The sequence below is a fragment of the Corythoichthys intestinalis genome, chromosome 21 (genome assembly GCF_030265065.1).
Source record: "Corythoichthys intestinalis isolate RoL2023-P3 chromosome 21, ASM3026506v1, whole genome shotgun sequence".
Lineage (NCBI taxonomy): Eukaryota > Metazoa > Chordata > Actinopteri > Syngnathiformes > Syngnathidae > Corythoichthys > Corythoichthys intestinalis.
The window spans coordinates 16,849,627-16,862,568 of NC_080415.1; the positions used below are offsets into that span (position 1 = coordinate 16,849,627).

A 12,942-nucleotide genomic window follows, 5' to 3' on the forward strand; every position below is an offset into this window, starting at 1 on the left:
ATCTTTTGTAGTACTTTAATTTCTGATCGTATTCGTTTGGTTTTTTAAAAGTAGAGGTGCAGGTAACAGGACCTTGTGGTGCAATGGTAGCGTGTCTGACTCCAGATCGGAAGGTTATGTGTTCAAATCACATCAGAGTCAAGGAGTCCTTCAGCTGTTTCTCCTGCCCATGTAGGATTTGGTTCTCCCCGAGGACGGCTAGGAACTTTGTTGGTGCAATGGCAGTATTGAGGAGCCTTCTCTGACCTCTTAAAATTTCTTTTGTTATGGTCATCTTTTGTAGTACTTTAATTTCTGATCGTATTCGTTTGCTTTTTAAAAGTAGAGCTGCAGCTAACAGGACCTTGTGGCGCAATGGTAGCGCGTCTGACTCCAGATCAGAAGGTTATGTGTTCAAATCACATCAGGGTCAAGGTCTCCTTTACCTGAATCTCCTGCCCATACAGGTTATGTTTCTCCCCTAAGGTGACTAGGAATTTTATTTCCTTATGGTAATCTTTTGTGGTACTTACATTTCAGATGGTGTTTGTTTTGTTTTTTAAAATTAGAGGCAGTGGTAATAGGACCTTGTGGTCCAATGGTAGCGCATCTGACTCCAGATCAGAAGGTTATGTGTTCAAATCACACATTCATAAGACATCTGCCCCTTAATGACTGCTTTTTTTCGGCTACTTAAAATTCAGATTGCATTTTTGTTTTTTTTTTTAAGAGAGAAGGTGATACCAAGACCTTGTGGCGCAATGGTAGCGTGTCTGACTCCAGATCAGAAGGTTGCGTGTTAAAGTCACGTCAGGATCAATGAGTCTTCCATTTGCAATTCCTAGGTGGAAAGTAGATACTTCTGCACCAAATAGTGGGACTTCATTGTTAATATGTATTGTTTTAGGTTGATAGAAACATAATGATCCTGGTCTCACATCTGATTAAGACTTCTGCCCCTTCGCGACTACTGTTTCATGCTTACTTAAAATTCAGATTGTCTTTTTTGTTGTTGCAAAAGCCTTACCAAGACCTTGTGGCGCAACAGTAGCGCGTCTGACTTCAGATCAGAAGATTGCGTCTTCAAATCACGTCAGGGTGAATGAGTCTGTGAAATGCACTTGCTTGTTGGAAATCAGATGTACCCATTACTTCCAAAGAACAGAAAGGGACTTTCTTGTGTAGGTGATCATTTTAGGTTTGTTGAAATGCAATAATCCTTGTCTGATGGCGAATTGTTTCCTATTATCCTTACCTTTTAGCGTACTTAAAGTTCTGCTATATTTTTAAATGGGAAACTGTTAGAAAAAGACCTTGTGGCGCAATGGTAGCGCGTCTGACTCCAGATCAGATGGTTGAGTGTTCAAGTCATGTCAGGGTCAATGAGTCTTCCATTTGCGATTCCCAGGTGAAAAGTAGGTACTTCTGCACCAAATAGTAGTACTTCTTCGTTAATATGCATTGTTTTAGGTTGACAGAATAATAATCCTGTTCTCACATCGGATTAAGACTTCTGCTCCTTTATGCCTATCTTTTTTTTTGGGGGGGGGGGGTACTTAAAATTCAGATTGTCTTTTTCGTTGTTGCAAAACCCTTGCCAAAACCTTGTGGGGCAACAGCAGCGGGTCTGACTCCCGATCTGAAGGTTGGGCGTTCAAATCATGTCAGGGTCAATGACTCTGTCAGATGCAGTTCCTTTTTGGAAAGTAGATGCGTCCAGTACTTCTGAAAAACAGATAGGGACTTTCTTGTGTAGGTGCATTACTTTAGGTTTGTTGAAACGTAATAATCCTTCTCTGATGGCAAATTCTTTCCCATTATGCTTACCTTTTGGCGTACTGAAAGTTCTGCTATATTTTTAAATAGGAAACTGTTAAAAAAAAGACCTTGTGGAGCAACAGTAGTGTGTCTGACTCCAGATCAGAATGTTGCGTGTTCAAGTCACACCAGGGTCAATGAGTCTACCATTTGCAATTCCTTGGTGGAAAGTAGATACCAAATAGCAGGACTTTTTTGTTAAGATACATCGTTTTAGTTTGATAGGAATGTAAAGATTCTGGTCTCGAATCTGATTAAGAATTCTGTCCCTTTACGGAGTTTACGCTTACCTTTTTTGGCTTCTTAAAATTTAGATTGCCCTTTTTTCTAAATAGAGAAACTAAAGCAATGACCTTGTGGCGTAATGGTAGCGTGTCTGACTCCAGATCAGAGGGTTGCGTGTTCAGATCATGTCAGGGTCAATGAGTCTGTCAGATGCAGTTCCTTTTTGGAAAGTAGATGCATCCAGTACTTCTGAAGAACAGATAGGGACGTTCTTGTGTAGGTGCATTACTTTAGGTTTGTTGAATCGTAATAATCCTTGTATGATGGCAATTTCTATCCCATTATGCTTACCTTTTAACATACTTACTTTGAAGATACACCATGTCAGGTTGATAGAAAACATAATGACCCTGGTCTCACATCTGATTAAGAATTCTGTCACTTTACGCTTATCTTTTTTGGCTTCTTAAAATTCAAATAGATTTTTTTTTTTTTTCCCCAAATAAAGAAGTTAACACCAAGACTTCGTGGCGAAGTTTGCGTGTTCAAATCACGTCAGTGTCAATGAGTCTGACAGGTGCCGGTCCTTTTTGGCAAGTAGATGCGTCCAGTACTTCTGAAGAACAGATAGGGACTTTCTTGTGTAGGTGCATTACTTTAGGTTTGTTGAAACGAAATAATCCTTCTCTGATGGCCAGTTCTTTCCCATTATGCTTACCTTTTAGCATACTGAAAGTTATGCTATATTTTTAAATAGGAAATTGTGAAAAACAAAAGACCTTGTGGCGTAATGGTAGCGTGTCTGACTCCAGATCAGAAGGTTGCGTGTTCAAGTCACGTCAGGGTCAATGAGTCTACCTTTTGCAATTCCTAGGTGGAAAGTAGATACTTCTACACCAAATAGTGGGACTTATATTTTATGATTCATCGTTTTAGGTTGATAGAAACATAATAACCCTGGTCTCACATCTGATTAAGACTTCTGCCCCTTAATGACTGCTTTTTTTTTTTTGGTCACTTAAAATTCAGATTGTCTTTTTTGTTGTTGCAAAAGCCTTACCAAGACCTTGGCCGCAACAGTAGTGCGTCTGACTCCTGATCTGAAGGTTGCGTGTTCAAATCACGTCAGGGTCAATGAGTCCGTCATTTGCATTTTCTAGGTGAAAAGTAGATACTTCTGCACCAAATTGTGGATCTTTTTTGTTAAGATACGTCGTTTTAGTTTGATAGGAATGTAAAGATTCTGGTCTCGAATCTGATTAAGAATTCTGTCCCTTTACCTTTTTTTTTTGGCTTCTTAAAATTCAGGTTGACCTTTCTTTTTGTTTTTCTTTGCTTTTTTTCATTTTGTGGCACAATGATAGCGCATCTGACTCCAGATCAGACGGTTGCGTGTTCAAATCACGTCAGGATCAGTTGCCACGTTTACATGGAGCCAAATATTCCAATTACAATCGGAATATTTGTTCAAACCGAATAAATGTGTTCCATATAAACACCTCATTCGGAATGAACAGGCCCAAACCGAATGGAATTTCATTCCGATTCACAGGGGTGGAATATTCCTTTTCCCAAACCGATTAGAAGTAAAATTATATCATGTAAACAGGGAAGCGGACTGGTGTCTAGTTGCGTTCTTTCTGCACATGCTCCGTACTGACGTGGTGACGTCACTTTGTGACGTAAGTAACGTCACTTGCAACATGGCTTCCAAGCACAGCGCACCTAATTGGAGTCCGGCGGAAAGATTGTATTTAATTCAAACTTTAAAAGAATTGCTCGCTTAAACGGGCGTAAAACGAGGAACAGTGAACTATTTAAAAAAGTTCACGAGAGGTTACCGAAGCCGGAATAGACCGGAGCGTTGACCAGATTAGAAACCGGTGGAAAACCGGCTACTACAAGGCAAAAGAGCAAAACAGCGGAAGCGGATACAACCCCACAAACACAACAAGTGGGTCAAAGTTAAAACAGCAGCACTCCGACGATCGATCTCCATGTTTTGCAACGTGACGCTTTGTTTTGATTAATCTGCGCATGTCACACGGCAGTTGTCAAACGTCCTTTCGGAATAAAGGCAGTCACATGTAAACACTGGATCGGAATAGATGAAGTGACATGTAAACAGCTGATCTGAAATTTCCATTCCGAATGATTTGAATCGGTATGAATAAAAGTCAGCATGTAAACGTGGCTAATGAGTCTGTCGGATGCTGTTCCCTGTTGGAAAGTAGATGCATCCAGTACTTCCGAAGAAGAGTTAGGGAGTTTCTTGTGTAGGCGCATCGTTTTAGGTTTGTTGAAACGTAATAATACTTGTCTGATGGCGAATTATTTCCGATTATGCTTACCTTTTAGGGTACTTAAAGTTCTGCTATATTTTTAAATAGGAAACTGCTAGAGAAAGACCTTGTGTCGCAATGGTAGCGTGTCTGACCCCACATCAGAAAGTTACGTGTTCAAGTCACGTCAGGGTCAAAGAGTCTTCCATTTGCTGGAAAGCAGATACTTCTGCACCGAATAGTGGGTCTTCTTTGTTAAGATGCATCAATTTAGGTTGATAGAAACATAATGATCCTGGTCTCGCATCTGATTAAAACTTCTGTCTCTTTATGAATACCTTTGTTTGGTTACTTAAAATTCAGATTGTCTTTTTTGTTGTTGCAAAAGCCTTACCAAGACCTTGTGGTGCAACAGTAGCGCGTCTGACTCCCGATCTGGAAGTTGCGTTTTCAAATCTCGTTAGGGTCAATGAGTCCCTCATTTGCATTTCCTAGGTGGAAAGTAGATACATCTGCACCAAATTGAAGGACTTTTTCGTTAGGATACATCGTTTTAGTTTGATAGGAATGTAAAGATTCTGGTCTCGCATCTGATTAAGAATTCTATCCTTTTACACTTACCTTTTTTGGCTTCTTAAAATTCAGATTGCCCTTTTTTTTAAATATATATATATAAAGGAAGGCGATTCCAAGACCTTGTGGCGCAATGGTAGCGCGTCTGACTCCAGATCAGAAGATTGCGTATTCAAATCACGCCAGGGTCAATGAGTGATAAAGCATCTGGTCTTGTGACTGATTAAGAGTTCTGCCGCCACACTTACCTTTTTGTCTACTTAAAATTCAGATTGTCTTTTTTTTTTTTTTTTTTTTTTCAAATAGTAAAACTGATACCAAGACCTTTTGGCCCAATGCCAACGCGTCTGACTCCATATGCAAAGGATGCCTGTTCGCATTTCCTGGGTGGAAAGTAAATACTTATCCACCAAATAGCAGGACCTTTTTATTAAGATACATTGTTTTAGGGTGATAGGTATGTAAAGATTCTGGTCTCGCATCTGATTTCGAATTCTGTCCCTTTACGCTTAACTTTACCTTTTCTGGCGTCTTAAAATTCAGACTGCCCTTTATTTTTAAATAGGAAAGCCAATACCAAGACCTTGTGGCGCAATGGTAGCGCATCTGACTCCAGATCAGAAGGTTGCGTGTTCAAATCACGTCAGGGTCAATGAGTCTGTCAGATGCAGTTCTTTGTTGGCAAGTAGATGTGTTTGTTGCTTCCAAAGAACAGATAGGGACTTTCTTGTGTAAGTGCATCATTCTAGGTTTGTTGAAACGGAATAATCCTCGTCTGAAGGCGAATTCTTTCCAATTATTCTTACCTTTTAACGTACTTAAAATTCTGCTATAATTTTAAATAGGAAATGGCTAAGAAAAGGCCTTGTGGCGCAATGGTAGCGTGTCTGACTCCAGATCAGAAGGTTGCGTGTTCAAGTCACGTCAGGGTCATTGAGTCTTCCTTTTGCAATTCCTAGGTGGAAAGTAGATACTTCTGCCCCAAGTAGTGGGACTTCTTTGTTAAGATACATGGTTTTAGGTTAATAGAAACATAATAATCCTGGTCTCACATCTGATTAAGACTTCTGCCCCTTTCCGACTACCCCTTTTTTTGGTTATTTAAAACTCAGATTGTCTTTTTTGTTGTGGCAAAAGCCTTACCAAAACCTTGTGGGGCAACAGTAGCGCGTCTGACTCCCGGTCAGAAGGTCGTGTCTTCATGTCACGTCAGGGTCATTGAGTCCCTCATTTGCATTTCCTAGGTGGAAAGTAAATACTTATCCACCAAATAGCGAGACTTTTTTGTTAAGATTAATTGTGTTAGGTTGATAGATATGTAAAGATTCTGGTCTCGCTTCTGATTAAGAATTCTGTCCCTTTATGCTTACCTTTTTTGGCTTCCTAAAATTCAGATTGCCTTTTTTATTTATTTTTTATTTTTATTCTAAATAGAAAAGCTGATACCAAGATCTTGTGGTACAACCGTAGCACGTCTGACTCCCGCTCAGAAGGGTGTGTGTTCAAATCACGTCAGGGTCAATGAGTGTCCTTCAGGGTCAATGAGTGTACTTGGTGGAATGTAGATGCATCCAATCCTTCCCTACAACAAATACGGACTTGATTGTTGCTGGATTGTTGCTTTTTTGAAACGTAATAATAATCCTTGTCTGATTATGAATTCTCTCCCATTATGCTTACCTTTTAGCGCACTTCATTTAAAAAAAAAAAAAATTCGTTTTAGAATTACGATTTGCCATATGCGAAGGATGCGTCTTCAAATCATCTCAGGGTCAATGAGTCCTTCATTTGCATTTCCTGGGTGGAAAGTAAATACTTATCCACCAAATAGCGGGACTTTTTCGTTAAGATACATTGTTTTAGGTTGATAGGTATGTAAAGATTCTGGTCTCGCATCTGATTTAGAATTCTGTCCCTTTACGCTTATCTTTTTTGGCTTCTTAAAATTCAGATTGCCTTTTTTTGTTGTTTTTATTTTGTTTTGTTTTTTTTAAATAGAGAAGCTGATACAAAGACCTTGTGGCGCAACGGTAGCGCGTCTGACTCCAGATCAGAAGGTTGCGTGTTCAAATCACGTCAGGGTCAATGAGTCCTTGGGGCACATATCCTTGGTAGAGAGTAGGTTCATCTAGTCTTTCCCTAGAACAAATTGGCTCTGTCTTGTTAAGGTGCTTCATTTTAAGTTTTTTGAAACGTAATAATCCTTGTCTGATTATGAATTCTTTCCTATTTTGCTTACCTTTTAGTAGTTTGCATTTTCTGCCTAGAACATGCATACTTTCAGTTGATCCATTGGAAAACTCGGAACTTTCCCAAATTCTTTCCACCTCCTTGGAACTCTACTACCAACTAAACATCGTAGTAAGGTGGCACTCTTTAGCTTCATAAAAAGCTAAGGATTCGTGTCCATCTTCTGATGACGAATTTAATCTGGTTTTCTGCTTATCGTTCAGGATACTTAAAAATAGATTTTTTGAAGAAAGAGGAGGATAATCAACCAAAACCTTGTGTTGCAAAGGTAGCGTATCTGACTACTGATCTGAGAGTTGTGTGTTCAAATGACATCGGGGTCAAAGGGTCCTACGGGTAGTGTTCCTGACCAGAAGATGGATTTTTATTCCCAAGAAGACTGTTTTTGTTTTCTTTACTTCAAACTTGTATGGTAATTACGTCTCAGACCTGTTTTTCTCTTTACTGATAGTAGGGGTTATAGATCCCAGGACAGTATAAAAAAAGTCTTAAATAGCATTATTATGTGATTTAGAATCATATTTTGAGACAATTCGACTATATACAACAATTTGGCAAAGCGCAGATGACGAGAAATTAGTCTCTTAATCTGCCGTTTAGCCACGCCTACCATTATAAGGCTCTAGCGTCCCCAACAGGAGGATGACGTCAGCAGGGTTATGGTTTCATCTGATTTAGAATTCAGCCCATTGAGGTGGAATTATTCAGAACGAGGAAAATGCGACTAAGAGAGCCGCAAAATGTCATTGTTTCAGTCTCTCGACTCCATATATTTTTACAGGATATTCTTTTTATTGAAGCTTTTTTCCCCAATTGCTAAATAAATGCGATGCTCATGACAAATAACAGTCCTGTGCTAAATGGAATATGAAATATTAAAAATGCATTTATTCAGTCCGACATGGCAAAATTACTCCATAATGGTCAAAACTGTCCACTTCTTGCACCTCCCAAACTATATTTTATGCCACCGGAGTTAGTCCGGCATTTGTCATTTCCCTGCCCCAGCTTCGGAGAGCGTAAACAAACCAGGAGGCGTGACAGCTACCGACATGCTAACCCGAACCTAGTGATGTTTCAAAGTCTATTCTTGGCTTTCGAAGCGAAAAATCACTCAAAACTACCTGGGATCATGTCACACGGCGGCAGGGTTGTTGATTGTCTTTGCCGATCTGCAACCAGCCTGGCGGCAAGCAAGTTACAGCTCGTCGGACTCGTTCCCCTGCTGCGGGAAGGAGAGCTTGTTTGCCGTGGAAACAACAGGAAAATGACTGCCGAACAAACCGGCAGACGTCGGAGTTGCACGTAGCTGCCACATAGTCAACACGAATATGGCGTAAATTCATGCTTAAAAACTCGGCAAACACGTAAACAGTGAGAGAGCGGCGTACAGTTGTTGTGTGTAGCTAACAAAGAAGGATGTGTCTGAGGAGAACTTTTCTACATGTCCGTCCATGATCAAACTCAAGTAAATATTCCTTCATTTAAAGAAAGTTTGTAGTGTTTGCTTTGTAATTGCTGTGTTCGCGGCCATTTTTAACACAAAGTTGCAATTTCTGATGGGGTGGAAAATTTGACAGAACACCGGGCACACGAAAAGGCGAGGGGGTGTCCGACAAGCCGCCGGTCGTCAGCTGAATGGCATTCTCGGTGGACAAGGAGCATGTCAGCCACAAAATCCAAGCCACCTCAGTATTAAAACGTGTACCATGATCCCAGTATTTGACATCATATAAAACACGATGTTTACTCACTTCCTCGTAAGTCCAATGGTCCCACAGTTGTCGCACACTTTTTTTGATCCCGGGGTGAGCGGGAACTTTCTGAAACCCAAAAAGGCTCACACGCCTCTCCCTGGTGCAGCTACAAAAGCCTGTAGCTGTTTGGCTGGCGTGATGCGAAAAATAAATGAATTAATCTGTGAAATCAGCTGATTCCGCAGTCCATCTGCATGCTATTAAGGAATGCAGAATTGTGAGATGCTGACCTGGGTGAGGTCACATTCGCATTCGTCCTAAAGCCGAGACTGGAGCTGGAAGTCACTCATTTTCACGGCGCAGGATTCAAAAATTGAATATATAAAATGATCGCTTCCACACACATCCAAGCGGTCCATTTCATTCAGGAGCATAAAACACAGCGTTGAAATATGAAATAAACATGCTTTTAGGTGTCATACGCACTTTAAGTGCAGCATAGCATATTAAGTATTCTCTCAGTGCTCTATATTTCTTGATCTGTTCCACATGTGAATATTTTGTGACCTAGGAACAAGTGGAGGAAAGTGATCGAGAGAAAGCAACGCTGAGGGAGGAGGTGTCTCGCATCCGACAGCAAAATGAAGAGTTGGAAAAAAACTTGCTGGAAGAGAGACGTGAAATTGGTTTCTTGAAGGTTTTTTTAACACGACCTGTATGGTGATGTTTAAGTTCATGAGTTGACTCTGAGCTTTACAGGAAAAACAAGATGAACTCGTGTCAGAACTTCGTCAGATGAAGGAGAAGAACGAGAGTCTTCTGCGCACTATGCAGGAGCAACAAGAAGAAATCCAGCGCTTGAAAGTTAGATTTGCCGTCATGTTTGTAGAAGCTTGTGGCAATGTTAACATTGTACTTCTTCTCCTGTCTAGGAAGAGATGTTGATCCACATGACCAATCAGGTGGAACTCCAGGAACAGAATCTTGCTGAGAGCACACCGTCTATCCCAAATTCAAGCGATGAGAACGGACTACTCCTACCTTCTGAGGTACAAAAGAGAGAAAAAAAAAGTGTCTGCATGTGCCTAGACATTAACTGGGGATCACGCAACTTCATAGGAATTGGTGTCTGTATTAGTGCTGCAACGACTAATGGATTAACTCGAGTAATTCGATTAGAAAAAAGCTTCGAATCAAATTTTGCTGCTTCGAGTAATCGTTTAATTAGTGGGGTTGTAATGGTTTGTTTTGAAAGTGTTTGCATTTAGTTGTATTGATTTGGTTGCATACACTGCCCTCCAGCGGAAACAATGAATATGACATCACTCATTTAGCATGGCTGAATCCAGCTGCTCCCTGTTTAGATCAACATGAGGTAAGTTTTTGTTTGAGCTAATCTGTTTTTTTTTAATCATTCGTAATTTTGTAAGTATTTTTTTGTGGGAATATGTGTTTGAACGATTTGTTTAGAGCGTTGCAAAAAAATGTTAGCATTTTATAGCATTTAAGCTAGTGGACTATTGCTATGCAAGTTAGCCAATTGTTCTTTTGTTGTACTGTACTTTGATTCCATCATTTAAATTTGTATACTATTTGTGTATAAGCTTAGGTATTTAAATTTTTTTATGTTCCTAATCCGAATACTCGATTATTCGAACCAAGTAGTTCATAGAATAATCGACTACTAAAATAATCGGTAGCTGCAGCCCTAGTCTGTATAGTGTTGTATAATCATGATTCATGATATTCCTAAGTTTCTTATCGGTCTTCCAGCTGCAACTTAGGGAAGCTCACTTTGTGATCGCCAACAAAGATGCCATCATCGAGGAGAATAAGAACTATACATCTATGCTGAAACGCCACAATGAGGAGCTTGTTCACGAGAACCAAGTAAACAATATCACTAGTATGATGCATTTAGAGTGATATGGCGTTTTTTAAATACCAACATTGGCATCCATTTTATCTCTAGGAGCTCTCATATAAGATTGAGGAGCTATGCCAAACTTTGCATGACTTTGAAACATCTACGGCCACCCACCCAGAGCACCAAGAGGCCACTGCGACACACAACAGTGGCACAACCCAGCCGGACACACTAGTAGAGACACATGACTCGTCGTATGACAGCACAGGTCAGTGTACGGATACGTTTAGCCATAGACTTCATAATGGGACACACGGGGCTCGGGGCCGATTCATAGGAGGCCTATCTCCGTCAAAGCTTACCGAGTGGAAACACAGCGAGCTTTTTATGTTAAAAATTCTTGTGAATAAATGCTTAAATCCCTGAATTCTTTATAGATATGGACGTAAGACAGTCTCGATTCTTGGTTAAAAGCAAAAAGAAACAGGCATTTAGCATTTATTTTACGTAAATATGTTGAATGTGCTGCGAGTCTTTAAGCCACTGTGACGCCGCCTTATCACCACAAAGAGCTTTTTACGTTGAAAATTCTTGTGAATAAATGCTTAAATCCCTGAATCCTTTATAGATATGGACGTGAACCAGTCTTGATTCTTGGTTTAAAGCAACAACAAAAAAACGGGCAGTTAGCATTTATTTTACGTAAATATGTCGAATGTGCTGCTAGTCTTTAAGCCACTGTGGCGCCGCCCTATCACCACAAAGAGCTTTTTACGTTGAAATTGTTGTGAATACATGCTTAAAGTGCATGTGACATGAAAAAGCATGTTTATTTCAAAATACACGTGGTATTTTATGCTCCTGAATGATATGGACCGCTTGGATGTGTGTGGAAGCGATCACTATATTTATTTAGTTTTTTGAATCCCGCACCATGAAAATGAGTGACTTCCGGCTTCGGTCTTGCATTGAGGAGGAGGGCGCTGTGACGTGAACGGGTGAAGGCGTCCTCTTCACTAAACAGCCGTACTGTTTTGTATGAGGACTAAGGATTCAGCTGATTTTGCGGATTAATACGTTTATATTTCGCATCACGCCAGCCGAACGGCTGCAGAAAAATCTTGCTTTATGAGGGAGAGGCGTGTGTGCCTTTTTGGAGTTTCAAAAGGTTCCCATTCACCGTGGATATTGGCCAAAACAAGCCCTACTACTGTGGGACCATTGGACTTACGAGGAAGTGAGTAAACAATTGTTTTGTATTATGTCAAATACGAATACAGCGATTACAAAGTAAACACTACAAACTTTCTTTAAATAAAGGACTACTTACGTTTGATCATTGATAGGCATATAAAAAGCTCTCCTCATGCACATTAGCTGCACGTTAGCTGCACAACAACTGCAGCCGCCCTCCTCCGGGGAACGAACTGTAAATTGCTCTCCGCCGGGCGGTTTGCCGATCTGCAAAGACAATCGACAACCCAGTCGTCATGTCAAATAATCCGGGCTAGTTATGTGTGATTTTCCGCTTCGAAGACTTTGAAACATCACTCGGTTCGGGTTAGCATGTCGGCTAGCTGTCACGCCTCTTGGTTTGTTTACATTCTCCGAAGCCGGGGAATGGAAATGACATATGTCCGATTTAGGTGTCATAAAATATCGTTCGGGAGGTGCGACAGTAAAGGTGAAGTCGACAGTTTTGACCATTATGGAGTAATTTTGCCATGTCGTCCTGAATAAGTGCATTTTTATTATTTCATATTCCATTTAGCACAAGACTGTTATTTGTCATGACCATGCCATTTATTTAGCAATTGGGGAAAATACTTGGATAAAAAGAATATCCTATAAAAAATATTGAAGTAAAGAGACAGAAACAATGACATTTTGCAGCTTTCTTCATCGCGTTTTCCTCGTTGTGAATAGTTAGAGCTAGTGCTAGAGCCCTATAATGGTAGGCGCGGCTAACCGACAGATTAAAAGAAGGTGTGGAACGTGGGTGGGGAATCTGTCCTGTCAATGTAGTTATGAAGTCTATGGTTTCGCTTTAGCATTGTTGTTGTAATTAATATTGTTTGTCGTCTGATTTTGTCTTGCTTTTTACAGTGAACATTGAAGAAGAAGAGGATGATCAGGTACAGAAATAAGCTTGAAATTAGTAGAATAATTGACTATCAAGTAAGATGGAGGCAAAGCATGTTTTATCAGACTCAGCTCTGATCTGACATGGTCAGCTGTGGGCCAATGAGGT

General features: G+C 40.3%; 1 protein-coding gene and 9 non-coding genes across 12 annotated transcripts in view; all 10 read left to right on the forward strand.

Moving 5' to 3' along the window:
* calcoco2 (calcium binding and coiled-coil domain 2) overlaps positions 1-12,942 on the forward strand; it is a 30,382-nt gene that overhangs the window by 15,653 nt on the left and 1,787 nt on the right. For all 3 annotated transcript variants that reach the window (XM_057825990.1, XM_057825988.1, XM_057825989.1), the window contains exons 6-11: positions 9,396-9,521; positions 9,584-9,688; positions 9,757-9,873; positions 10,598-10,714; positions 10,797-10,959; positions 12,798-12,826. In XM_057825990.1, coding sequence (XP_057681973.1) covers positions 9,396-9,521; positions 9,584-9,688; positions 9,757-9,873; positions 10,598-10,714; positions 10,797-10,959; positions 12,798-12,826 — 657 coding nt within the window. The remainder of the gene's footprint in view (positions 1-9,395; positions 9,522-9,583; positions 9,689-9,756; positions 9,874-10,597; positions 10,715-10,796; positions 10,960-12,797; positions 12,827-12,942) is intronic.
* Positions 70-141, forward strand: trnaw-cca (transfer RNA tryptophan (anticodon CCA)). Its single transcript has one exon. It is a non-coding gene; the product is annotated as a tRNA-Trp (tRNA).
* Positions 341-412, forward strand: trnaw-cca (transfer RNA tryptophan (anticodon CCA)). The gene has a single exon. It is a non-coding gene; the product is annotated as a tRNA-Trp (tRNA).
* trnaw-cca (transfer RNA tryptophan (anticodon CCA)) lies at positions 727-798 on the forward strand. Its single transcript has one exon. It is a non-coding gene; the product is annotated as a tRNA-Trp (tRNA).
* trnaw-cca (transfer RNA tryptophan (anticodon CCA)) lies at positions 1,290-1,361 on the forward strand. The gene has a single exon. It is a non-coding gene; the product is annotated as a tRNA-Trp (tRNA).
* Positions 2,799-2,870, forward strand: trnaw-cca (transfer RNA tryptophan (anticodon CCA)). Its single transcript has one exon. It is a non-coding gene; the product is annotated as a tRNA-Trp (tRNA).
* On the forward strand, positions 4,997-5,068 carry trnaw-cca (transfer RNA tryptophan (anticodon CCA)). Its single transcript has one exon. It is a non-coding gene; the product is annotated as a tRNA-Trp (tRNA).
* trnaw-cca (transfer RNA tryptophan (anticodon CCA)) lies at positions 5,458-5,529 on the forward strand. Its single transcript has one exon. It is a non-coding gene; the product is annotated as a tRNA-Trp (tRNA).
* On the forward strand, positions 5,739-5,810 carry trnaw-cca (transfer RNA tryptophan (anticodon CCA)). Its single transcript has one exon. It is a non-coding gene; the product is annotated as a tRNA-Trp (tRNA).
* trnaw-cca (transfer RNA tryptophan (anticodon CCA)) lies at positions 6,891-6,962 on the forward strand. Its single transcript has one exon. It is a non-coding gene; the product is annotated as a tRNA-Trp (tRNA).